The 27500-nt window shown below is 49.6% G+C and overlaps 1 protein-coding gene across 11 annotated transcripts in view; it reads left to right on the top strand.

Annotated features, from left to right (window-relative positions):
* The window catches only part of trpm3 (transient receptor potential cation channel, subfamily M, member 3), a 70591-nt gene that overhangs the window by 215 nt on the left and 42876 nt on the right, over window positions 1-27500 (top strand). For all 11 annotated transcript variants that reach the window (XM_029829838.1, XM_029829831.1, XM_029829836.1 and 8 more), the window contains exons 1-6: window positions 1-517; window positions 20884-20963; window positions 21539-21737; window positions 22137-22350; window positions 24753-24877; window positions 25523-25694. The exon at window positions 1-517 is cut by the window's left edge and continues 215 nt beyond it. In XM_029829838.1, coding sequence (XP_029685698.1) covers window positions 281-517; window positions 20884-20963; window positions 21539-21737; window positions 22137-22350; window positions 24753-24877; window positions 25523-25694 — 1027 coding nt within the window. In that variant the 5' untranslated portion in view covers window positions 1-280. The remainder of the gene's footprint in view (window positions 518-20883; window positions 20964-21538; window positions 21738-22136; window positions 22351-24752; window positions 24878-25522; window positions 25695-27500) is intronic.

The raw sequence follows: 27500 nt of genomic DNA, 5'->3' as shown, positions 1-27500 counted from the left end.
CCTTTCCTTCTCTACCTGCTTGCTTCTTCCACTCTGTGCTTTCATCTCTGCTGCTGTGGTTGTGAAGATATTGTTCACTCAGAAGCCTTCTTGTGTCGGAAGAAGAGGAGGATTTAGATGCTTCTTGCACTGTGGGCTCATTGGAATTGGATTCTTTGGATGTAAAAGAGAGAGAGGAGGAAAACGGAGACACGAGGGGATGCTGCTCGGGTGAGAGCTCCGTTTGACGGAAAAGTAAACGTTTCACGGTGCTGGCAAATTAGTCGATGGTTCTCCTTCGATGGTCATGCCCTGGGATTTGTACGCTCTTTGGCAGTTGGAGTTGGAGACTTTCTCTCATTTTTGCCCCCCCAGTGGGGCAACATTAATCCTGGTGCCAGAAAAAAAAAACTGGGCACCAGTGGCCCCACTGCAAAGAGTGGGCACCATGAACCAGCTGGATGCACCACGGCCGCTCAACTGGACCATCAGAAAACTGTGCCACGCCGCCTTCCTGCCATCTGTACGCCTGCTGAAGGTGAGTGGACACGGGGGGGGCAGAGGGAAGCAACTAGAGATAAGAGACCGTGGAGAATGTGGTGTAAAATGTGTCAGCCTTTCTGGTGCTAAAGCCCTTTCAGCAGAACATCAGCAGAACATCAGGTCCAAAAATAGAAATGAGATGATTCCAAAAAGCTGCTGTGTGTCAGTAAAAGTGGCCTTTAGAGGTGACGGGGAAGCGAGTTGTAAAAGCAGGATGATAACACCCCTGACAGTGGAAGTGAGGAAATAGAGGCTTGAAAGTGAAGACAGAAAGATGGAAGAAAAACAGGAAGCAGCTCCGTGGAGATGAAATCGAATAAAGGAAGAAGCATTGAGAAAGTAAAGGAACGACGAGATGGAAGCAGAGTGTTAAATCCCAGCTGACAGGTGCTGGAGGAATTCCACGGGGCACCTGAGTTGCCCCCGCTGTGGCGGAAAACACACCTTTCTCCTCATATCACACCTGCCAGGGCTTCATGCTAATGTGAGTAAATCTGTTTATGGGGATGATGCGGCTGCCGCTGTGTTGCATAAGCGCCGCACAGAAGAACTCATTTTAATTGATGTGCTTCTGCGAGCCAGTTACAGGCACTCTGGAAGGAGCGCTATTGTTGGGGTCCTGAATGGCTGCTCTTCAGTCTGCTTTGATCTGCTCTTATCAAAGTGTTCCATTAACCAGCGCTGCTGTGATGAGCCCTACAGAGTTGCTGGTGCTCGTGTGCAAGCGTGTGCATCCTGGTGATCACGTCTAAGGACCGACACTCATCGTAGAGCTCATTTAAAACAGCACCTCCACATCTGCTCAATAATTTGATCTAAATTTGTTTCAGAATGTTTGAGGTTTGCATGTAAATGTAATCGTCCTCCACTTTCTTTTGACGGCGAATAAGGAGATTTTACTTTCTTTTATAAAGACGATGCCGGTAAAAGTTAGAAGGAATGACGCTGAGCCTGTGAGAGACTCCCCAGGGAGCCCCAGGAGGGCTGGGTGGAGTTAAGCTAATGGGAATCTCGTTATTGTTGGACATTTCTGCATGACCATCACTTCCCCTCACGTGTGTGGGACGCACAGCCGGCTGGTTCCCGCCCGCTGTGCGTCCCACACCTGAATGAGCGCACGTCAGTGACGTGCTGCCAGAGACGAGTGTGTCTCTGAGTGGGACAGAAGCTGTTGCACAGATTGTGTCCATGTGTTGTGTGTAGGTGTGTGATGTTGTGTCACATGGTGCTTCCCCAGCCTCGTGCCTGATGGTGCAGCACTCCAGCACCATATGCTGCAGCAAAGCCTCACTCTGCGTGGGGCTGCATAAACATGAGCCACACAAATCCCTGCAATTAAGAGCAAGAAAACACAACTTCGTTTTTAATATATGAGGTTAAAAACAACAACAACAAACAACAATCCTGCCATGGAAGGATGGCAACATATATGGTTCCTTATGCTCCGCAGGCTGCACATCGAGCTCCATCCTGACGTCTCTTCGTTGGCCGTGGTTCAACTCATTAATGTGGGCGTTTCTCGCTTTAGTAATTTATCTGTGTGCGTCTGACCTGCCGTTTGGTGGCCGGTCACATGACCTGCTGTCATAGAAAAAGGGAGTTGGAAGATAAAGGAGCTGCTGAGCAACATTTCCAGGGGCTTCTCACATCTGGAGAGACTCCTGTGAAAGGGGTCCATCCTCCTCCAGGTGTTGCCTCAGAACCGCCATGATGAGCGCGTGCGTGCTGGCCTCCGTCCGCGTCCCAGGCGTGCGGAGGGTGTTCGTGCCTCTGCAGGGCTGCGTTATCTTAGCGCCTTCCTTCATTTCATAGCGATGTTTGTGTTGCTTTTGTGTCTTTCTTAGATTCAGGGAGCACAGATACGCTCCCGGTACACGAGGGACGGAACGTTGTGCTTCTAAATAAAGAACAGACTTCATCTGTCTGAACAAGTTACAGAAAATCGGGGTTTTATGAAGTAATGTTGAAACACACACAACGCTTTTCACACACTCGGACAGTTACGACCCAACAGAAATTCTGTTTGGTTGGGTTAATATCATTTGGGAGGAATCTGTGATTGGTCGGATCGTACCCACCCACCACTTCTCGGGTCACATTAAGACAATAATATCGCTCGTTGCTGCTCTCCTCTTCCCCTTTAACTCTTCCAGAATGGGATTCCAAGCGTGCTCCATTATATCCCAATCAAGCAGAACAACACTGATGAGAGATTAACAGCAGCCTCCCACTAACGAGCACAATCAATATTTGTGTCGTCTCCTCTCATCTCCACTCAACCTGCGTCTCCGTTTGTGTGATTTAAATCAAATATATTTTTGGATCTTTTCACTGAAAACGCTGATTTGATGAGGTTTGTTTCCCTGCTCTTGGACGCTTTACAGACGTTCATGGTGAAGAAACCAAACCTACAGAATCCATCAGTTCAACATTTCTCTCTTTCATAAATACGCTCGCTTCCCTTTTTCAACCGTGACGCCGGCGATAACCCAACCATGACCTTTGACCTCTACTGTCGCTTGTTCCTCTGTGACTTCACCACGTCGATCTTCTCACAGCTGAATTATGATAAAGGTGGTGTTCGCTGCCATCAGCCCAGTGGGACGCACGTCTGTCTGCTGGCTCCGCCCACCCCCACGGCGGCGCCGCCCAGGCTGCTTCAGCAGAGGGGGGAGCCCCCCCCCCTCGTTTCCTGCTCTTGGACATCGACCTGCTGTCTCCTTATGACATCCGGGTTGTAGCCCAGATGTCCTGATGTTGGGGAGGTGCCAGAACACCTTCGGAACCCTGCCAAGGTACCCTTGAGCAAGGTATCAAACCCACAAACGCTCACATTGGGCCGTGCAATGAACAGGGCTGTACCCTAGCTTCACTCATACGTGCCCCCCCCCCATCACCCTGGATCAGGGCGCCCACGCCCGCTCACACACGAGGGCGCCATCCTCCTCCAGGTTCTGAACCACGTCCCTCATGGGCCTCAGTGGCCTTCAGCTCTGCTAAACTTATCTGATCTGTACGTTGTCCACATGTTTACTGATATAAACCTTCCGTTTACTATCGCTGGTTTAAGTGAAGCCTGAAAGGAATTCATTCATTCTCAGAAGTGAAACAGAGTTTGAGGACCAAATGTTGTGGAGGGAAAAGCACCAGAGGATCAGAGCGTCTCTGGAGCGCTCGGTTGCGTAACGTCTCGGTTGGTCACGAGCTCGTTTTGGGCTCTTTCCTGCTCGTGTTCCCGGCTTCACCTTCACGACTGTCCTCAACACATTCTCACCATTGTTCCATCAATTTACAACATGCTGCCCAAAAGAAAACACACATTTTTTTTCTAACTTTTGTCAGCAAAGTAGTGGCGGCTGGTGGAGCGCCGAGATGTTTCATGACTGTTTGGTTTTAAATTTGGTGGTGATGAAGCCTTCAGAACCATGACAGGTTTGTGGGTTTCTGTCCCATTTGTTCTTTTCACCTCTGCTGCTCTCATTCAGGAGTCTCCCCCCCTTTTGTTGGCTCCTCAGCAGCATCTCTTTGTTTCTCTTCATCCACCTTCTGCCCTCTGCTGATTCCTGATGCTCTGTGAATCGTTTGCTCACTGCAACCATCAACTCTCAATGATGGCAACTTTTATCACTTGGGTCAGGTTTTCTTTCCTCTAAAGTTCCTCTAACGTTCCTCTAAAGTTCCTCTAAAGTTCCTCCACCCTCACATGGTGGATTAGACCTAATATATCATTGATGCAGCAGATCTCATGTGCACAGATAGACAGATGTTCTATTTTAAAATGACCTGCTATTTCAAAATACGCCCTCCCCCCAAGACACACACACACACACACACACACACACACACACACACACACACACACACACACACACACAAATCATTTAGTGGTGTAATTATACGTTTCATAGAAGAAAATTCCAATGAATTATATCCAGGATATAGAAATCGGTAGTTATCACACACATTCAGGATCTGTCTCTGCTTCTAAACATGACCCTCTTTGCTTCTCTATCATCTTCGATCTTCTCACCAACAGTCGTTTTAAGGTTTAAATTGAATGAGCAGTTCTAAATCTCATGCTACAGCTGTGGGACGGTCCGGGGAGGCCTATCAGCTCCAGGTCGTGTCTCTGTATGTAAAGCAGCGTGTCCATGCATGAGTAACCCTCTGGGTTCAGGATAAATTAGTTCCCAGGCAAACAAGCAAGATAATAACGGTGTGCCATCGGCATCAGCAGAGACCAGCTGAGAAAGGTCGTCATCACGTGTGTAATGGCCAGAAATGGAGGATCGATACGTGTGAAATGTCAAAAACGCGGTTTAGGTGAGGCTAAAACATGAGAATAGATCCCAGCCAGGGTGTCTTCCTGCTTGTGTTTGCAGATTTAGGTTTTTGTTCTCATCTGTGTGTGTGAGACATTACAGAGGAATGTGTGAATATGGGTGTGTGTGTGTGTGTGTGTGTGTGTGTGTGTGTGTGTGTGAAATGATACTGGGACATGACATGAAAGTGAGCAGCGTGTCCACGCTGGACTATTTTTGTCTCTGCCTCCATATCTCAGGCTGCCACACACCCTCTGTGCTTCCCTCTCTCCTCTGCTTCCCCAGCGTTCATCCTCCCTTTTCCTCCTCCTCTTGTCATGTTGCTCTATGGAGGCTGTGGTGTCCACAACCCCCCAGTCAGCCCAGTTCCCTCTGGTCCTACTGGCGGGCGTGGCGGCCTCGGCCTGCACACACATATTACTTTTATTAGGACAACATGTTGCTTCCTTTTTTCTTATCATCCTTAGTTCCGGTACCGCTCCGTATCTGAATATTCCCGTTTCTAAGAGAAGTGTGGATTAGGGTCCAGAAAGTGACACCACAGCCTCGGATGTGACAGCATGTTTTACTCAAAAGTTATCCTCAATTATAGCTTTGGCACATTGGAAACACACCATCTCGCTTGCTTCCTTGCTTTGAGCGGGGGGGTGGGGCGTAGTGGGGGGGGGCTCAGCCTCAGCCTCTGACTAGAAGGAGCTTCAACAGTGTCGGAGCATCAAGAGGATTAAACTCAGACTGGGAGCGCACTGCTCTGTGCTCGCTTTACAGTAGGGTCCCGGGGGAAGTCTAATCCATCACTTTTCCAAAAATAGAGGAAAACGGAAGAAAGAAAAGAGTCACAGAAGAGAGAGAGAGAGAAAGAAAGTCGATGAGCGCGGAGAAAATAATGCAGAAGTCGACAGAAAGGTGTGAGGAAGGCTGCGGCGAGGCGGCGTGATGATGAACGTTTGCTCTGTGGGATGGTTGTCACTCGACCTGATGGAACGCCGCCTCATCCCGGTCATCCAATGGTCCTCCAGCACTTCCCAAGCTGCGTCCCAACAGTGGAAAAGATGGACGGACTTGCTCCACGCCTCGCTCGGGGCTCACACCACATACGACTGGGTCGTTTTAGATGAGGCGTGTTTAAATGCGACATTCGATTCACTCGTTTGACTTTAAAGGTCGTTTCACTTGCACTTGTAATTAGATCTGCTGCAGAATAATTACGACGCTCATCGCTGGAACGCACTGACCATTTTAAACATTGTGGGTGTGATTTCACATATTTTCAGGGTAACTAGAAGCCCTCAGTACTCAGCAGTGCCGGCTGATTTAAATCAATAAAAGAAGGTAAGAAAAAGAGAAACCTTGAAACTGTGTCATGGTCCACAGAAAGGCATCCTACCTTTCTATGTTTCTCTACCGTTTTAAGGTTTTCTGGTAAGTTTTTGGCATGGACATAAGTAGGTAGTAAGCTGCCGTGCATGATGCTTTTATTCACGTGCAACCATATCTACAGTGTTCTATAACTTAGTTTCATAGCTGCCATTTAATGGCATCAAGTACTTAAAGTTACCAGTTCTGCAGAGGCAGCTTTGCACTTGTCATCTTAGTGTAATTCTGCATATTCCATATAATGTTCTTATGTATGGGTCGAGTGTCAGGTGCTGTAGCTCAAGTCAAAGACGGGTTAGTCCTCAGTGAAGCCCGGGTTCAGCTGACATAGTCTCATTCAGTCTCTCTCATTCTGGACCACAGATGCAGGAAAAGACATTTTGTGGGCAGCCCCCTACTTAAGAAGAAGGATGCAAAGAATAGCACACGTCCTCTAGGACATATGGATTTACCCACCAGCTCAAACATGCAAGCAAAGCTCCACAATCTCTGCATCCCTGCCTATTTGCATGCTCGTGTTTCCCCAAAGGAATGAATGGATTGATAGAATGGGACAGGTGTGCGTGGAGGGAATAAGGAAAAGAAAAGCAATTAAGTCAGCAGCGAAATGGTAGAAGTGCGGCAGAGCTTTGGATGGAGTCGCTCTCTGGCCTAATTAGGCTTAGCCGCCCGCGCAGGGTGTTACACTGTATCACCAGAGGAGATGAATATTTGTGGTCAGTCTGTTCACAGCTGACCACAAAAAAGAGCTAAATGTGCAAACGGTGGCGTTAACTGGTGGAAAATGTGAAGAACATTAGAAAATTCTGCAAGCTCTCCAAGTGCTAGCTAAAAAATAAGATGAGGTAGACTTATCCTAACATCTCACCTTCACTGACATGCTGAGGCTTGTCAAATGTTGTCATCTCAACCCCACACACGGATGATGAATGTGCATGCTAGCGATTTATGAACAAGGTCCTGCTGTGGCGCACAAGAAACGGTACAAAGAGACTGGAAAGTTCTGATGTACAACAGAAACAAAAGGACTTCAATGAAGAGATATGTGTGATTATTGTGTCTGTTAGCACAGAGGGAAAATATTGAGGGATCAGTCAGAAAAGCTGGAATGAATGAGAGGGTGAAAGACTGGCTGATCCTGGTCCAGCTCTTTTGGTCTTATCAGCGTGGCCCAGACTTGGAAGGGAAGGGTAGCTCTCATGCACTGTGCTGACGGGGGAGATTTGCATGTACGCTCGGTCACACATGCACACAGAAACACTTGATAAATCCCAGGCTCCACCCTGGACAATGCAAATGTCCTGCTCCCAGCGTGGCCTGCAGGCAGATCTCCACAAGGATGAACTGGAGAGCACAAATCCCAACCTTCTCTTCTTTGGTCTCACAGCCACTGTTGCACGTAGCTGAACACACATCACAAATAATAATGGCTACGGTGAAACGCCGCTGCTCTGCTCCTGTGCATAGATTAGAGCTCTGAGTCAGACGGACCTCAGGAGAGGTCGAGAGCTCAGAGAGCCCCCCCGACACCAGTCCGCCCCCCAGAGGGCGTCCACCTAACAGAAGAACAGCTAAATGTTCCTCTGTGTTTCTGAGAGGAACACAGCAAAAGAGTGTCACTTTTGTTTACCCCCATCCACATTTGGAAGCTTCCTGGTAAATGTCAGCGTTTCAGTATAAACCAGCCAAGTGATCGATGTTTTAATAAAGTCAAAAAGCCCTGCAGAGATGCCCGAGTTCTTTTGATCACCCATGCCGCCACACTTCTCATGGTGACGATCATCTGCAGTAAAATGTTAACTTCTACGTTCAATAGCCAAACTGCATATGAAACGTTAAGGTTACGAATGTTGTGGTGTGTAAACACGTTACACATTTATTAATTATGCTGCTCGAGGCAATATGAGGATATTTGTTGTCCAAATATCTTAGATGTTGTCTCAGAGGTTTTTTTAGTGATTTTGTTGTAAATTCACTTTTTTTGTACCGCATGAGAGCGCTGTGAAAAGGCCATCTGTTATCCATAAAAGCACAGAAACATGCAGGAACTGTGGGAAGCCCACAAGCTCTGCAGCAGTTACATTTCCAGCTGGAGACTTTGAGGGGCCACACGCCTCCTTTGGTCTTGTGGACGTGTTTTTGCTCTGAATTGCTGACGTAAGCTTGAATGTATAACTTCGGCATTAGACTTGCGTATTAAAAACCAGATTAACTGAGATTTTGCTAAAACAGTAAACCTCACAAATAAGGTGTGAATATCATCACAGGAGTGTTGCTGAAAACCTGCCCCGGTTTTATGCTTAACTGTTCTAAGCAGCCTACAATGCAAGTGTATTAGCATCAAATCCCACAGTAGCTGTGGATTAGAGAAATGAGCTCTACTGAACCTGCCCAGCAGTTTTTTAAATGAAGATTAGACAAATGCTAAAGCTGCCGTCATGTTCTGTTGTTCAAACTTCTTTGGGGCCAAGATATTCTGAGGGAATCCCTCTGGAATAAGGAAGGATGACAAAACAGAATGCTCCATCTTTTTTCAACATGCGATTTTATTCCCTTTGGGTTCCACCTTCCATCGCACTGCTGAGCCTGAGCCACTTATACCTGAACCCTGACCCTGACCCTAACCCAACCTAACCTAACCTAACCCTAACCATAACCCAACCTAACCTAACCCAACCCAACCCAACCTAACCTAAACCTAACCCAACCTAACCTAACCCTTACCCTAACCCAACCTAACCCAACCTAACCTAACCCTTACCTAACCCAACCCAACCCAACCTAACCTAACCTAACCTAACCCTTACCTAACCCAACCTAACCCAACCTAACCCTAACCCAACCTAACCTAACCCTTACCTAACCCAACCTAACCTAACCCTTACCTAACCTTAACCCAACCTAACCCAACCTAACCCTAACCCAACCTAACCTAACCCTTACCTAACCCAACCCAACCTAACCCAACCTAACCCTTACCTAACCCAACCTAACCCTTACCTAACCCAACCTAACCTAACCCTTACCTAACCTTAACCCAACCTAACCTAACCCTTACCTAACCCTTACCTAACCCAACCTAACCTAACCCTTACCTAACCCTTACCTAACCCAACCTAACCTACCTAACCTAACCCTAACCTAACCCTTACCTAACCCAACCCAACCCTGACCTAACCCTAACCCAACCTAACCCACACTAATCCAACCTAACCCTTACCTAACCCTTACCTAACCCAACCTAACCCTAACCCAACCTAACCCTAACCCTAACCCAACCTAACCTTAACCCCAATCTTAACATCAACCATAAAACCGAGTCTCAATCCACAAACAGTCCTTTCAAGTCTTGAGGACCCCCAAAATGCCACTAAAATGTCCTCACTTTGCTAGTAGAATGAGGATTCTGGTACTGTGTGTGTAGCACATTCACACACACCAATGCACGTAGTCACACACACACACCCAGCCACAGATTGGTGTTTCCCCCCTGGATATTATCAGTGGATCCGATTGGCTCCTTATTTTATCGACTAGCTCATAACTGCTCCTCTTTAATGTCCCGCATCACTGCTACGGATCATTTCCCCTCCACTCGCTCCTCAGAAAGGCATCATGTCACCATCTATCTGCACCATGGCAGCATCGGCCGTGGGGCAATAAAAAAGTAAACACACTTATCATCTAAGTACAGCAGCAAATGCTCATTGCCATCCAACTGGTCACCTTGGTTTGTCTGAGGTTTTCTCAGTGGCAGGAACAGCCATGAGGCTGCCTTGCACTTACCCCTGCCTCTTGCCCCCCTGTAGACCCGCTAAGGAGGATGGCAGGAAAAGGTTAAGAAAGCAAGCGTATCCAAATCCCAAAAAACCTGGCAAGTGTTGTGTCAGTGCTCAAGATTTAATTCCAGGATGAGAAGAAAATGCCTGGAAAAGGTTGAGAGTCTTTCTGACGTTCCTAAACGCAGGACTCCCTTTCCAGCTTCACTCGTCTGAAGAATTGTGTTCAGACCCGTCTGCTCTTGTTGGGTCATGGCACCAGGGAACCGCCTCACCTACCAGCACCTAGATGACTGGGATAGAAGCCCAAACCACCACAACCAGAACGAGACCAACGTGCACGCTCAGTCACGAAGAGAGGCGTCTACTCAGACACTCCTGATTCCACCTCTGCCAGACAATGAGGGGAAACATTCTGACCACTGTCTCGGCAGTGGGGGCACAGCTGTATATTCAAGGTTCTGCACTATTTTCGTAAATATCACTCAGGAGTCAAATGTGTGCATCTGTGTCACATGATCCCCAGAGAAGTTAATTATGGTTTCATGTTTACATACACACACACACACACACATACATACATACATACACACACACACACACACACACACACACGTTTCTGCTGTGATCCATTTAGAATCTTCACAGATTAGCAAATGCTGCGGTTTGCATCCCAAAGATCAGTCAGAGATGCTGATGCCTGGAGGCCACAAGCAAATAACACTATTAATTACTTTAAGCTCATTTGATGTGCCCATTTAATTAACAGTTTCCTGAAACAGTCTTTTTCTGCTTGGTTTGTTTAAACTTCTGACCCACAACTATCGAGACTCCAGATGCATATCGAGACTGACGGAAGATCTGCTGAATTGTGCCAGATGTTTCCTCCTTTGACACCAGAACCGCCAGTGGTCACGTAGCCAGGAACACGGAGCCGAGTCAGAACCACGTAGAAGCGCTCCTCATGGTGGACCTGTGATCTTGAGTTCATCACCATGGCTGCAGAACTGCTCTTCTGTATGTTTGCCTGTGGCCACTGTGAAGAAAGAGGCAGATTTCCTGCTAAGCTTCAGTGTAGCAGCACAGGGGTGTTCTGATGGTCACGGTACTCATATTTACACCGTACCTTGACTTTTTAAAAGGTTTTTCAAACCAGATACGTCGTACAACTCGGCTGAAGCACCTCATTAGCAGTTCTAGCCTCCCTTTTGGGTCTGGAACCACAAGCTTTGTACTGGAGGAGGAGCTGCTGTTGTTCTCTCTGGTCTGTCTGTGGACATGGTCAAGCTTTTCTAGAACTGCTCCATGGTGTCGGAAGCAGGGCTCTAAGTCTGACACCACTCCAGGTCCTTAAGTCCAGCTTCTACTCAACTCCAAGCATCCGCCGTATCATAGCAACGGGTTCAAGTCCCAATGCGATATTTTGGTTTTCTTTTCTGGGGAAACGTATCGGCTGTAATTGATCAGGATATACATGAATATATGCTATAATTCATTTGGGCACACGGGTCACATTTTTCTATGTAAAATCAGTCTCAAAGTGTCAGAATTGATTCTTAAAGCACAACCAACAGCAACTGTTCCCACTTTCTGCCCTACAAACAAAACAAGAAAGAAGAAGCTCGTTAAACCATGAACGATGCCAAGTGACAATCAGGCGCATGTACTTCCACATCCCGCTGTGCAGCTTCCGGGAAGTCAGAATTTTAATTTAAGATGTTGCTTGGAGGGCGAGCTCAGTGGTGCATTGGCTAATACGTGTGTGCCTTTAAATCCAGAAGGGTTTGGGCTCCATCTCTGAATCTCCTGGGAAAGTCTGCATCGCCTCCATGTGTTCTGTGGTTTTTAACCTTGTACAAACGCCCTCCAAGACGGAGACGAGCTTCGACTAGCTTAGCATGTGTGAATGTGTCAGTGGCAGAAGGCAGAATCTGAGGTCAAAGGTCGCAGGGGGAGTGCCCCCTCTGTTGGTAGGACGTGGCGCTGGGCGTGACACCGCCTGGACCAAATGTTATCTTTACATTAGCTTTTTACCTCGTTTTCATTCACTTTTTCAATGTGTGGCTTAAACGGGATCGATAGAAGTGTTAACCAAAAGCCTTCTCAGCTAAACTCAACTAACCCGCGGTCTGAACTAACCCGTTTCCATGGAGAATTTTGTTGCTGGCTTAAGATGACGACCACATTTTTTACAGCTCGATGGGTCCAACATGCAGCTGCTCTCCTCTGCCCGACCGGACCAGAGAACTTTCAGTGAGAGGCTGGAGGGGCAGCGGGGGGGGGGGGGTCACAGGAGGTTCCTCCACCCTGTTGGTTGCCCCACCCTGTTGGTCCCCCCCCCCTGTTGGTCCCCCACCCTGTTGGTTCCTCCACCCTGTTGGTTCCCCCCCCCTGTTGGTCCCCCCACCCTGTTGGTTCCCCCCCCTGTTGGTCCCCCCACCCTGTTGGTTCCCCCCCCCCTGTTGGTTCCCCCCCCCTGTTGGTCCCCCCACCCTGTTGGTTCCCCCCCCTGTTGGTCCCCCCACCCTGTTGGTTCCTCCACCCTGTTGGTGTTTGTGGAAATGTTGTTCCACTGGAGAACACCCTCCTGCCCTCCCTCCTGAGACCACACCCTCCTGAGACCACACCCTCCTGTTCCACACCCTCCTGCCCTCCCTCCTGAGACCACACCCTCCTGTTCCACACCCTCCTGTTCCACACCCTCCTGTTCCACACCCTCCTGCCCTCCCTCCTGAGACCACACCCTCCTGAGACCACACCCTCCTGAGACCACACCCTCCTGAGACCACACCCTCCTGTTCCACACCCTCCTGCCCTCCCTCCTGAGACCACACCCTCCTGTTCCACACCCTCCTGCCCTCCCTCCTGTTCCACACCCTCCTGCCCTCCCTCCTGAGACCACACCCTCCTGTTCCACACCCTCCTGTTCCACACCCTCCTGCCCTCCCTCCTGAGACCACACCCTCCTGTTCCACACCCTCCTGCCATCGGTGCCAGGAAGCTGGTGGCTGTTTGTTCTCTGCAGTCTCAGCAGCTTTGGGTCAGTTTTTTCAACCTTTCCACTGATGGTTGAAATGTTGACCTATGGATTTTGGTGTAAGTACAAGCTAAATAAGCACGTGGGAGCACGAGGAGCCCCTGGTGCTGCGGTGAAAAGAAGAGAAGCAAAGGTGATAGTGTTCTTTTGAACTTCTGAACATTTGGATCAATGATCACTCCGGCTAAATAGAAGCCTTTGGCAATGAGGGGTTTATCTTAGTGGCGGGTCGTTAGTCCTGGTCCTGCAGATACAGCTTTGGGTCGGTTGTGGATGGTGAAACCAGACACACTCAAAACAAAAATGCACATTTGACAGTTCAGTTTGTCATTTGACATTAATGTTTCTGAAAAAAGCGAGAGAATGTTTAGTAATGAATTGTCCTGCTGTGCTATGAAATCCGAGTCAGGCGACCAGCTCCGTGCCTCAGATCTTTCTTTCGTCTCCGTCTGTGCATTCGATCACAGGTTTGTTAGATACGCCTTCGTCTTTGTTACCTTGCACTCCACCTGCTCCCGTGTACCCAGAGTTGAATTGGTTAGGCTCTAGAGGGACCAGAGGAGCTATGGGGTGCACAGGAAGCATGCAGGGGAGGTTCCCCCCTAGTTTTTGGTATCCATGGTAACATCGATCTGCCCTCTCAGGATGTGTGGATGATTTCAGAGGGGAAGGAGGCAGATATGAGATCAAAGGGGGAAAAGAAATGCTTTTATCATGGCCTTTATGATAAATGGATAGAGCCACATAAATATCCGACGACATTTTTTTACTCAAAGTAGCACCGTGGTCATTTTAAATAAACTCCCAAATATATTTTAAAGAATCCTTTTCTTTTTAATCTCTCGTAGCTCTTATTTGAACCCATCTCGTATCTGTGCAGGCTGGCGACAGCACGAGCACATTTTAGAACGGTCTTCATCCTTTCAATTGTGGGAAATTCCTGCTCAAAGCGCAGGAACTTATTGATTTTAAAAAAAAAAGGAACGGCGGAGAGAAGTGATGGGTGAGATGAACAAATCAATAGCGGCCTAATGATTTGGGTCTAATACGGTGGCTGGTGGAATTCATTTAATGTAACGAGGATACAGGCGGAAACGATGGTGATCTATGCATCCTGTCACTGATGGGTGTTCAGGGACCAGTAACCAGTTAACTTGACTGAGAGAATCAGGGACCACCAGTAACCAGTTAACTTGACTGAGAGAATCAGGGACCAGTAACCAGTTAACTTGAGTGAGAGAATCAGGGACCACCAGTAACCAGTTAACTGAGAGAATCAGGGACCACCAGTAACCAGTTAACTTGAGTGAGAGAATCAGGGACCACCAGTAACCAGTTAACTGAGAGAATCAGGGACCACCAGTAACCAGTTAACTTAACTGAGAGAATCAGGGACCACCAGTAACCAGTTAACTTAACTGAGAGAATCAGGGACCACCAGTAACCAGTTAACTGAGAGAATCAGGGACCACCAGTAACCAGTTAACTTAACTGAGAGAAACAGCAGATTAAGTTCTCCCAATCTGAAGCTGTAGAATCTGGCAGTGTTTCAGAAGCTGCTGCCTCTGAAGGCTCCAGGAGGGTTCTTGATCCGAAGACTGGGTCCTGAATAACCAGCTGTGTCTCCCTAATGGGTCCATCAGCAGCGCCGCACAGTCAGCACCATTCAAGACTCATCTTTGCCTTTGACCTGTGAAATACATCCATCACAAATCCAATCAAACAGAGATGGTGAGGAAAGGGAGATCATAGAGGGACAGAGAACATGCGGAACATGGACTGGGTCTCTATGGGCTCCGGGGCCACGACCCGAATCAGCAGAATGTCCTTGTTCTTTCTGTGTTCCTTAGATAAACAGGCTCAGACTGGATGAGTCCCAGCAGCTCTGCCATGATGGACCGGGAATGTCTTGTGCTTATCGTTCTGAAAGTTCTCGCTCACGTTGCTGATCTGGACGACCTTCATGGAATTCTTGTTTTTAGGTATCGACTCTTTTTTCCTCTGTATCCAGCCTGTTAGACATCCCATCATCACTCTGATTGGTCAGGAGTTGGCGACAGTAAAGTGGATTAGAGCCGACCGTGGAGATGTGGCGACTCGGGTTCTTTGTGTGCAGCGTGTTTTGGGCTCACGTCCCTTCTGATGGAAGGTTTCTCTGACCTCATCTCCAGACGAAGGGAGCTCATCGCTCCTCAGTGTCTGCTGATCTCTTCTCCACCTCCTCGTGGTCCTCAGCCTCATGTTGCTCCTCAGTGTCTGCTGATCTCTTCTCCACCTCCTCGTGGTCCTCAGCCTCATGTCGCTCCTCAGTGTCTGCTGATCTCTTCTCCACCTCCTCGTGGTCCTCAGCCTCATGTTGCTCCTCAGTGTCTGCTGATCTCTTCTCCACCTCCTCGTGGTCCTCAGCCTCATATCGCTCCTCAGTGTCTGCTGATCTCTTCTCCACCTCCTCGTGGTCCTCAGCCTCATGTTGCTCCTCAGTGTCTGCTGATCTCTTCTCCACCTCCTCGTGGTCCTCAGCCTCATATCGCTCCTCAGTGTCTGCTGATCTCTTCTCCACCTCCTCGTGGTCCTCAGCCTCATGTTGCTCCTCATTGTCTGCTGATCTCTTCTCCACCTCCTCGTGGTCCTCAGCCTCATGTTGCTCCTCATTGTCTGCTGATCTCTTCTCCACCTCCCCGTGGTCCTCAGCCTCATGTTGCTCCTCAGTGTCTGCTGATCTCTTCTCCACCTCCTCGTGGTCCTCAGCCTCATGTTGCTCCTCATTGTCTGCTGATCTCTTCTCCACCTCCTCGTGGTCCTCAGCCTCATGTTGCTCCTCATTGTCTGCTGATCTCTTCTCCACCTCCCCGTGGTCCTCAGCCTCATGTTGCTCCTCATTGTCTGCTGATCTCTTCTCCACCTCCTCGTGGTCCTCAGCCTCATGTTGCTCCTCATTGTCTGCTGATCTCTTCTCCACCTCCTCGTGGTCCTCAGCCTCATGTTGCTCCTCAGTGTCTGCTGATCTCTTCTCCACCTCCTCGTGGTCCTCAGCCTCATGTTGCTCCTCAGTGTCTGCTGATCTCTTCTCCACCTCCTCGTGGTCCTCAGCCTCATATCGCTCCTCAGTGTCTGCTGATCTCTTCTCCACCTCCTCGTGGTCCTCAGCCTCATATCGCTCCTCAGTGTCTGCTGATCTCTTCTCCACCTCCTCGTGGTCCTCAGCCTCATATCGCTCCTCAGTGTCTGCTGATCTCTTCTCCACCTCCTCGTGGTCCTCAGCCTCATATCGCTCCTCAGTGTCTGCTGATCTCTTCTCCACCTCCTCGTGGTCCTCAGCCTCATGTTGCTCCTCAGTGTCTGCTGATCTCTTCTCCACCTCCTCGTGGTCCTCAGCCTCACTCCCCAGACTGCTGCTATGACAGATGTCTGATGGTTTCTGTTGGTCTTGAATCCCATCTGTCTCGTCATGCCCTGTTCTTGGTTCTTGAGGTGTTTTTTATTAATATTCTCACCTCCTTCTCTCCCCCTCTCTCCTCATGCTGACATCAGCCCCCCCCCCGTCACACACAGAATGGCCGTGCCAGTGTTGATTAGATCCTGCATGGCCAGATGCTCACCCAGGCTTAGTGCAGGCCTGTGGGAAAGAGACCTGCTTATTTAGCCTCAGGAGATGGATTGAAAACGACGGGAGCTAAAACAAGCAAACAGTCTCTCGTTACAGCCACAGGAGCACGAGCCAGCGAGCGTGCGTGAGAATGAAACAGTCACATGCTCCGGGGGGGGATGAGAAACTTCAACACGCCCGTTCTGAACTCTTTTACCAAGGTGGCGAAAGCTCGTTTGATTGTGCGCCTCGAAACATTTACAGTTTATTCAATTACAAATTCAACATTATTCATAAAGGGTTCTCGTAGATTTCTGGAGAGTCACTGTTTCTATTGCACCTATAGAGCTGCTATAGGTCCCTCAATCATCTGAGTCAAGGTTCCTCGAGGCTCCTGAATGATCTGACACGTCTAATATGGACACTTATGTCTGAATCATTAGAAATCCCTGATGTCTCCGATTCCCCGATGTTCACTTGCTAACTGTTAAATAAATAATAAATAAATAAATAATAAATAGACTGCTGATTGGTGGCACACCGCGCACACACACACACACACACACACACACACACACACACACACACACACACACACACACACACACAGAGCAGCGCTGAAAGTTTTCCCAGAGCGGCTCATCTGGGAGTGAGCTGGGAGGCAGCGGTGGACTCGTCCCGTTCAGCTTCCAGCTTTAAGGTGGAAAATCTGCATTTCAATATGATTATCGAGAGAAAACGACAGGACGCCTTTTTATTTAAACCAGGTAAGTTATGAAAAACACACGTTTATTACAGGTGGAGGGCGTTTTAGACACATTTAGCGTTACTTCTGCACAGTCTTTTGGAATTCTGCATCAAACGTGTCCGACCGGTGCTGGTCCAGTTCGTGTCATTAAACGTGTCCGACCGGTGCTGGTCCAGTTCGTGTCATTAAACGTGTCCGACTGGTGCTGGTCCAGTTCGTGTCAGTCGGGTTGGTTTTACTGGACAAGCTGAACCGTTTTTGAAAAGCGTCTCAAGCGTTTAATCATTCGGTGGTTTTCTGGTTCCTTTTGGTTCACAGCGTTCAGTGGAAGAACTGTTGCCAGCAGGAAATACAGCAGGAAACACAGCAGGAAATACAGCAGGAAATACAGCAGGAAACACAGCAGGAAATACAGCAGGAAATACAGCAGGAAATACAGCAGTGAATACAGCAGGAAATACAGCAGGAAATACAGCAGGAAACACAGCAGGAAATACAGCAGTGAATACAGCAGGAAATACAGCAGGAAACACAGCAGGAAATACAGCAGTGAATACAGCAGGAAATACAGCAGGAAACACAGCAGGAAATACAGCAGTGAATACAGCAGGAAATACAGCAGGAAACACAGCAGGAAATACAGCAGTGAATACAGCAGGAAATACAGCAGGAAACACAGCAGGAAATACAGCAGTGAATACAGCAGGAAACACAGCAGGAAACACGGCAGGAAATACAGCAGTGAATACAGCAGGAAATACAGCAGGAAATACAGCAGTGAATACAGCAGGAAATACAGCAGTGAATACAGCAGGAAATACAGCAGGAAATACAGCAGGAAACACAGCAGGAAACACGGCAGGAAATACAGCAGGAAATACAGCAGGAAATACAGCAGTGAATACAGCAGGAAACACAGCAGGAAATACAGCAGTGAATACAGCAGGAAATACAGCAGGAAATACAGCAGGAAATACAGCAGTGAATACAGCAGGAAATACAGCAGGAAATACAGCAGGAAATACAGCAGGAAACACAGCAGGAAACACGGCAGGAAATACAGCAGGAAATACAGCAGGAAATACAGCAGTGAATACAGCAGGAAACACAGCAGGAAATACAGCAGTGAATACAGCAGGAAATACAGCAGGAAATACAGCAGTGAATACAGCAGGAAATACAGCAGTGAATACAGCAGGAAATACAGCAGTGAATACAGCAGGAAATACAGCAGTGAATACAGCAGTGAATACAGCAGTGAATACAGCAGGAAATACAGCAGGAAATACAGCAGTGAATACAGCAGGAATACAGCAGGAAATACAGCAGGAAATACAGCAGTGAATACAGCAGGAAATACAGCAGGAAATACAGCAGGAAATACAGCAGTGAATACAGCAGGAAATACAGCAGGAAATACAGCAGTGAATACAGCAGGAAATACAGCAGGAAATACAGCAGGAAATACAGCTGTGGATACACTGGTTCACACAACTCTCTTTTCCGTGCACGTGAGCAGTTCCCCAGTGGGATGCAGCCATGTGCCGTCTCATGTCACATCTCATGTGTGAGCGTCAGGTCACACGAGTGTGATTACTGTAGCATATTTACTCTCAAAGAAGGGCTGGACAGCTCTGGGACGGTGCAGACCAACAAGCGTCTGTCGGTTAAAGGGTGAACAACAGTGAACGACATCGGCGTTGAGCGAATATTATCCTGCACCTACCGCTGAGTGGGTCTAGTTTAGCCGTGAATAAACCGGCGGATGAATACCTGCTAATTCTAGCAGGCCAGGGGAAGAATGGGGCTGAGGGTGTTGTTGTTGCCCACTGAGTCCCTGTGGCTAGGGTGATCTCTGAAAGCACCCCCAGAGTAATGGTTAATCGTGGAAGGTCTGGTGTTAGGGTAAGTGTGCCTGTGTGAGCTAACCTGTGTGAGCTAACCTGTGTGAGCTAACCTGTGTGGTGCCACAGCTGCGTGTGTTACTGTTGTAATGGCTTCATGGACGCCGCGTCCCAGCAGCGCTCAGGTCTGCTGGCGGGGAGGAGAGCCGGGGCAGCTCTCAGAACGACACGGAATGGAGCTCCGTCCTTTTGTTGACTGTTGTGTTCCCTCTGCTGGATTTGGTTCCCCCGTCAGGACATTCCTGCCCGATTGTAGACCTCTGTTGTGGTGCTGTTTTGCCAAGAAACCTCCCGATGCTGCCTCAGACCTCCTGAAGCAGCAAGGAGCATCCAGGAGGAAGCTGAAATCATCAGCATCAACTTACCGAACCACAGAGTAAAAACATTAAATACAAGTTAAATTATTGTCTTTTCCTTTTGAAAATGCTAAAATGAGTGAACTTTTCGAGAACTTGTAGATTAGTCATGTCTTGCAACTCAGGTTTTGGGTATTTTAACACTAATACTGTGTGTGTGTGTGTGTGTGAAGGGTAACAAAAATCTCATTAATCAGTCATTAATCCAACAAAAAGAGGAAATCTAAATCTAAAAGGAGCAAAGAACTCCGGCTGAGGGTTGAAAATGTTCCTGGTTCAGCTTCCTGCCAGAGCCAATAACACAGAAGATCTCGGATGAAAGCAGGGGACTGGGGGAGGAGGCTGGCGGAGGCCAGTGTGGGAATGTCGTTGGAGTTTTGTTGTGTTGGAACATGTTGCTTCTAGATGATCCACAACTAAAGTTGGAAGCAAGTGGCAACAGACGCCTGGAGGCAAATCCCATCATGGGCTTCCTGGGTGCACAGACCTGAATATTGAGGGTGGGGGGCGCCCCACACCTTCACTTATGTTCAAAGCTCTGCCATCTTTAACGCAAGGTTTCAAACCCAGACGACCAGCAGGCTGCTGGTACTGACCCGATGTGCCTCACTCATGTTTACACAGTTTTACAAATGGTTTGTAATGTGATATCCAACAACACACACACACACACACACACACACACACACACACACACACACACACACACACACAACATACAGCCTTATTGCCTCTAATCCAAATCACCTGTGAATCCGTTCAATGTGTAAATGATCCTTTAGAATATATGTAAGTTCAGATTTGCTAAGATATAAAGCTTGTTTATATGGCAGATATTTCTGTAATATCCACATCGTGTCTCTGTGCTCCGACACACAAGCGCGACCACGTTGGTTCTTAAAGCGCGACCACGTTGGTTCTTAAACCGCGACCACGTTGGTTCTTAAAGCGCGACCACGGTGGTTCTTAAAGCGCGACCACGGTGGTTCTTAAAGCGCGACCACGGTGGTTCTTAAAGCGCGACCACGGTGGTTCTTAAAGCGCGACCACGGTGGTTCTTAAAGCGCGACCACGGTGGTTCTTAAAGCGCGACCACGTTGGTTCTTAAAGCGCGACCACGTTGGTTCTTAAAGCGCGACCACGGTGGTTCTTAAACCACGACCATCCACGTTGGTTAGGGTTAGGGGCCCAACGTCTGCCTGAGAGGTTCCTTTACAAGAGTGATGACGATTCTTCTGTTGTGTTTCTATAGGCACAGAAATCGTGGATAGAAAGAGCGTTCAGCAAGAGGGAATGTGTTCACATCATAGTGAGCGCCAAAGACCCCCATAGGTGAGTCACACCTGCACATATTATGTATGGACCTGAAGAGGGAGACGGGATCTATGTTTCGGGGAGATGAAAGCTGTGAGTGAATCAGCTAATGTGAAGCAGCAGCTCCCTGTTCACTGCTGACCTTTGAGAACAGGCCTAATATCACGCTGACCTCTATTAGCATCACTGCTAGCTGCTCCCTAACAAGCTGCCATTACCCAAAACCTCCAACCTTGGCTCTCAGGGGCCAGGGCACGTGAGGAAGGCAATTAGTTAAGTTAATGACTTGAGTCTAGCAGTGTTCACCAGCAGTGTCGGAATGTGTAACCGTGAAAGGGGAAGGCCCAAGTGTGGAAGCATTGAATGCTTCCACACTTGGGCCAGAACCAAAAGGAATATCCAGCACATTAACTTTGGAGTGAATAAGTGTGTGTATCTTTGCTGGGGAGAGTGAACAAAGGGCACAACTCAGGTGACAAACCCCATGTCCGTCCATTACAGCTGGACGTAGACATCACACGCTGCTCTGTGCTTGTTGGTTCCAGCTGATCTCCGCTGCCTCATGTGTGATTGTTGTGTGGCCTCCTGTCCAGGTGCTGCTGTGGCCGTCTGATAGGCCAGCACGTGGGCCTGCCCCCTGGCATCTCCAGCCAAAATGACAAGACGGAGCGCTTGGCCAAAAATGACAGCCTGTTGGAGAAGTGGTCCGTCAGCAAGCACACGCAGCTCAGCCCCACGGACGCCTTCGGCACCATTGAGTTCCAGGGAGGAGGACACTCCAACAAAGCCATGGTGACTCCGGGACAAACTCACCCTCACCTCCAAGCGTGTCGTGCACCCCACGTGCCAAGATTAGTGAACACACACCCGGCGCCGGTCTGTGACCGCTGGTCCTCAGCGCCGTGTTCTGGTCCGGAGGTGTCGCAGGAAGATTTATGCTTCACTTCTCCGAGCATCTCGTATATTTTAGATGCTCTTCCAATTGTTTTATAGATTCCAACTTTAGGGCGAGTAATGATAGATTATGAATGTAGACGTGATGGAGGTCAGAGGAGGATCTGGCTGATGACTGTGAATTCAGCTGAGTTTTCTACCAACGTGCTACTGTTTATTCTGATTATATTCTGTTTCTGATCCACACACACACTCACACACACTGGTCTGTTAGTGACAGGCACTGTCTGTTTGCAGTACGTGCGCGTGTCCTATGACACCAAGCCCGACCTGCTGCTCCACCTGATGACCAAGGAGTGGCAGCTGGACCTCCCCAAGCTGCTCATCTCGGTCCACGGGGGGCTGCAGAACTTTGAACTGCAGCCCAAACTCAAACAGGTCTTTGGCAAAGGGCTGATCAAGGCAGCCATGACGACGGGGGCTTGGATCTTCACAGGAGGGGTCAACACAGGTGATCTACAGCCCCAGCCCCCCCCCACACACACACACATGTCTTGATAACTGCTCTTTTTATATACTGCTAAAGAGATAAAGTACGATTAGACGGGATTTTGTTAATTGTTGAGATATTAATTATTATTAGCTGACTCCAGACACCTGGGACAGGTGAGCTCATCACCACTGAGGGCAGGACAGTGGAATCACTGACATTCACAGACACTATAGGATTCTGTGGAGCAGGTGGTCAAACGTGCATTCTATACATTAAATGAGCATCTTGGGGGGATCCAACCGTTTTCTTTGTAATTGTGTGTGAATTTTTTGATTGTTAAACCTTTAAAATGCAAAAACACTGACGCAGAATATTGAGAGATAATCCATGAAACAGAGTCCAGTTAGGTGAGGCTGGAGGGGTGAGGCTGGAGGGGTGAGGCTGGAGGGGTGGAGCTGGATGGGTGAGGCTGGAGGGGTGGAGCTGGAGGGGTGAGGCTGGAGGGGTGAGGGTGGAGGGGTGGAGCTGGATGGGTGAGGCTGGAGGGGTGGAGCTGGAGGGGTGAGGCTGGATGGGTGAGGCTGGAGGGGTGAGGCTGGAGGGGTGAGGCTGGAGGGGTGGAGCTGGAGGGGTGAGGCTGGAGGGGTGAGGCTGGAGGGGTGGAGCTGGAGGGGTGAGGCTGGATGGGTGAGGCTGGAGGGGTGGAGCTGGAGGGGTGAGGGTGGAGTGGTGAGGCTGGAGGGGTGAGGCTGGAGGGGTGAGGCTGGATGGGTGAGGCTGGAGGGGTGGAGCTGGATGGGTGAGGCTGGATGGGTGAGGCTGGAGGGGTGGAGCTGGAGGGGTGAGGCTGGAGGGGTGGAGCTGGAGGGGTGAGGCTGGATGGGTGAGGCTGGAGGGGTGGAGCTGGATGGGTGAGGCTGGAGGGGTGAGGCTGGAGGGGTGGAGCTGGAGGGGTGAGGCTGGAGGGGTGAGGCTGGAGGGGTGGAGCTGGAGGGGTGAGGCTGGATGGGTGAGGCTGGAGGGGTGGAGCTGGAGGGGTGAGGCTGGAGGGGTGAGCTGGAGGGGTGAGGGTGGAGTGGTGAGGCTGGAGGGGTGAGGCTGGAGGGGTGAGGCTGGATGGGTGAGGCTGGAGGGGTGGAGCTGGATGGGTGAGGCTGGATGGGTGAGGCTGGAGGGGTGGAGCTGGAGGGGTGAGGCTGGAGGGGTGGAGCTGGATGGGTGAGGCTGGAGGGGTGAGGCTGGAGGGGTGAGGCTGGAGGGGTGAGGCTGGAGGGGTGAGGCTGGAGGGGTGAAACAATGAATGTCAGGAGCAAACAGCAGTGAAGTCACGGCATGAGATGGCCCCAACTCCTGACCACAGAGGACCGAGGGTCGGCTCTAGATGCACTCTCCTCCCTCCCTCCCTCCCTCTCTCTGTCCTCCCCTCCCTCTCTCCCTCCCTCCCTCCCTCCTCCTTCTCTCCCCTCTCTCTCTCCCTCTCTCTCCCTCCCTCCTCCCTCTCTCCCTCCCTCCTCCCTCCCTCTCTCTGTCCTCCCCTCCCTCTCTCCCTCCCTCCCTCCCTCCCTCCTCCCTCTCTCCCCCTCTCTCTCTCCCTCTCTCTCCCTCCCTCCTCCCTCTCTCCCTCCCTCTCTCTGTCATCCCCTCCCTCTCTCCCTCCCTCCCTCCCTCTGTCCTCCCCTCCCTCTCTCCCTCCCTCCTCCCTCTCTCCCTCCCTCCCTCCTCCCTCCCTCTCTCCGTCCTCCCTCTCTCTCTCCCTCCCTCCTCCCTCTCTCCCTCCCTCCCTCCTCCCTCCCTCTCTCCGTCCTCCCTCTCTCTCTCCCTCCCTCCCTCCTCTCTCCCTCCCTCCCTCTCTCTGTCCTCCCCTCCCTCTCTCCTCCCTATCTCCCTCTCTCTCTCCCTCCTCCCTCTCTCCATCCTCCCTCCCTCCCTCCTCTCTCCCCTCCCTCCCCTCTCCGTCCTCCCTCTCTCCTCTCTCCCTCCCTCCCTCCTCTCTCTCTCCCTCCCTCCCTCCCTCCCTCTCTCTCTCCCTCCCTCCCTCCTCTCTCCGTCCTCCCTCTCTCCTCTCTCCCTCCCTCCCTCCTCTCTCTCTCCCTCCCTCCCTCTCTCTCTCTCTCTCCTCCTCCCTCCTCCCTCCTCTCTCTCTCCCTCCCTCCCTCCCTCTCTCCCTCCCTCTCCCCCCCTCTCTCCCTCTTCCCTCTGTTTCTGGTGCTATGATTATTTTTAAACTTAAACAGCAATTTATGAACATGAATATTGCATGTGCCCGTGCACGTGGCTTTGCCCATGTGACGGCATGTATTACCTCTATGCTAAATGCTAAATCCCAATGCTAAACTAGCACCTTGTGTTCTTCGGTAGAACACTCTCAAACTTCACGTGCCTCTTTAACCTCCTCCATATTTGTGCCTGAACTCAAACAGGGGTGATTCGCCATGTCGGAGATGCTCTGAAAGACCACGCCTCCAAGTCAAGAGGAAAGATCTGCACCATTGGCATCGCCCCGTGGGGCATCGTGGAGAATCAAGAGGACCTTGTTGGCAAAGACGTGAGTGAAGGAAGGGAACCAGCTGACTGTTCAAACATCGTCCGGGCTGATGCCACCTCGTCTGAGTCGTGAATTAATTGGATCTGCCAGCAGGGTCCAACTCTGGATCAAAGCCGTTGCAGTGTTGTCTGCTAGCGTGGAGATGGTGCGTTTGTCACCTGGAACAGCAGGTCTGGGCTGACATGACGTGTTTGGTGTAATTGGAGAACACGTCATGTACCATCCGCCGATCCGCCGGTTCTCTTTGATGCTGAGTCAGCGATTCCCGCCTGAGAGCGGCGCTCCTTCAGTGGGCGGCTGGTGGAGCCCCATGAGACTCAGGAGCACACGCTGACTCATTAAAGTCTCTGCCATCACTGTTTGATTGAACGAACCATCCGGACGGGCTTCCCTGTGTCCCACCAAACCCAGAGAAGCAGCGATGATTAGCGGCGGTAGCTCAGCTCGCTAAGCGCTGGTGTATTTTATTCATCTATATGTTCATTTAGGCTCCTTTAGGCTGAGCGCATCCCAACTGTCAGTTTGCTCTTGAGAACCTGAAAATATGAACATGTCACTATTTTCCAGTGTTCTTTGGACACTGGAAGTGGGGGCGGAGTCACATGTGCTGCCTTTCTTCTCTTTCATGGTACGTTCCTCGGCTAGGTCGTGCGTCCGTATCAGACCATGTCCAACCCGCTGAGCAAGCTGACGGTCCTAAACAGCCTCCACTCACACTTCATCCTGGCAGACAACGGCACCACGGGGAAGTACGGCGCCGAGGTCAAGCTGCGGCGGCAGTTGGAGAAACACATCTCCCTGCAGAAGATCAACACGCGTAAGTAAAGATCCCGTTTCAGGCTTTCAGGTTAGCCAACAGGAAGATGTGGTAATCACCCAGCAGACGGATACAGCACAACAGAAGTGTAACCATGCAGCTGTGGGCTGATCGGGCTCAGGTTCATATCCTCAGCAGATCCGGTCGCGTTACTTACAGGTCTTCACATTCAGCACATATTGTAAGTGGAATGTTTAATTTTGATTGGAAATAGTTTTTCCATTTGTGGTTTGCTTTCCCCTTTTGGTCGATCTCAGAGGATTAATCACATGAGCAGCGGTGGACGAGGTTTCTGGAGGCCCCAATAAACCTGAAGTTGTCAGAACATCATAAACATGGCTCCTGTCACTTGATTCTATTGGACGGAGCGTTCGTTAGTCAGGCTGATGCCACGTTTCAACACAATTCTTCTTCTGCTCAGAGTTAAGGTGCAAATCCCGGAGCAGCTCTGCGTACGTCTGCTTTTAATGCATAAAACCGGCTTTTTACAGGCACTTGTGTAGTATAATCAGCTGTTGCGTAACTTTGAATCTCCGGAGACTCCCTATTTTCTGTGCTTCTTTAGCGCTCCATCTCGCCATCTCCAAATGTGTCAAGTCACATTTCGCTCATGCACGATTGTCCCTCATTTGTGATGGGTGGCTCATTCCGCTCGCAGATCTGGTCACATTGCATCTGGCTGTTTGCAGTTTCCCTAGAAACCAACTAGATTTGAAAGAACACCAAATGTGGTGCGTCCAAGCTTAAATGTATATATATACACAGCTTCTGATACAAGTCACATGCACTGTTTCTGAGAGCTGCTTAGTGGACAAGAAACAAATCTGATTGGACCAAAAATCACCTCCAACTATTTGTCCAGACCTTCTTTTGGAGTCACCATAGAATGTTTTAATCTTGTCTTCAGGGTTTGGCTGATATTCTGATTGACTGGACTGTAAGGGTTAGCGTTAGCGTTAGCCCAATACTGAATCATTGGAGGTTCACACGGGTCACACGTGCACGCTCCTGTAAAGTGTTAAACTTGTTAACATGTCAAACTAAAATGACGAGCTACATTCATCTAAAAGGGGCGACCGACACGTACTGTCTACTTTTCTCTCTCATCCTCCAGTCACATGACCTATGGACTTCCCTTTGTTATCCTATGCCTGGACTCACAAAAAGGGGCTGGGAAGGCAAAGGGTTGCCCAGTTGTCATCCAGTCATCTGTCAGTGATAATACACAGTTGCTATTGCTGCTATTTAATGCTAACTAGCATCCTACGCTAGGGTGAATGCATGTTTATGCTGTCTAACTGACCACTACAGGAGACTTTATAGAAGAGAAAATGCAAAATGTCAATGCTAAGATGCCAGATTTAAAGGGACTGAAGCACCTTGGTCAGCAGATTAATTGCCCCGGGCAGGATATGCCTATAACCCTATATGCCCTGGCATTGTGACAGTGAAGGCAGCAGTCAGAGCAGGACCGCAGCATCCCGGACATGGAGCTCAAATCCAAATGACCCCGTTGACCTTGAACTTGAAAGGGGAGGACGATGAGTGCTGTTTCAGGAGGTCTGCTCATACATCCTGGAACTTCCTGTTTCCGGGGGCGTGTGGTTCTCCACCTGCTCCTTCCATCCTCACCTTTGGTGGTTGGGTGATCGGGCTAGGCAGCAGCACAGGCTACACTTGTGCAGCTTTAGCTTTGTTTTTAGAGATAATTTCCTCTTTTGCTCCGGAAACTGTTTTTAAATTCACTAAAATGTGCATATTGTGATATTCAGAGCGCGTGTTCCACATCTGCCCAGAGCAGGAGCA

Source organism: Takifugu rubripes, chromosome 21 (genome assembly GCF_901000725.2).
Source record: "Takifugu rubripes chromosome 21, fTakRub1.2, whole genome shotgun sequence".
Taxonomy (NCBI): Eukaryota; Metazoa; Chordata; class Actinopteri; order Tetraodontiformes; family Tetraodontidae; genus Takifugu; species Takifugu rubripes.
The sequence above is the reverse complement of the archived record's forward strand: the minus strand, read 5'-3'. Positions and strand labels throughout refer to the sequence as shown.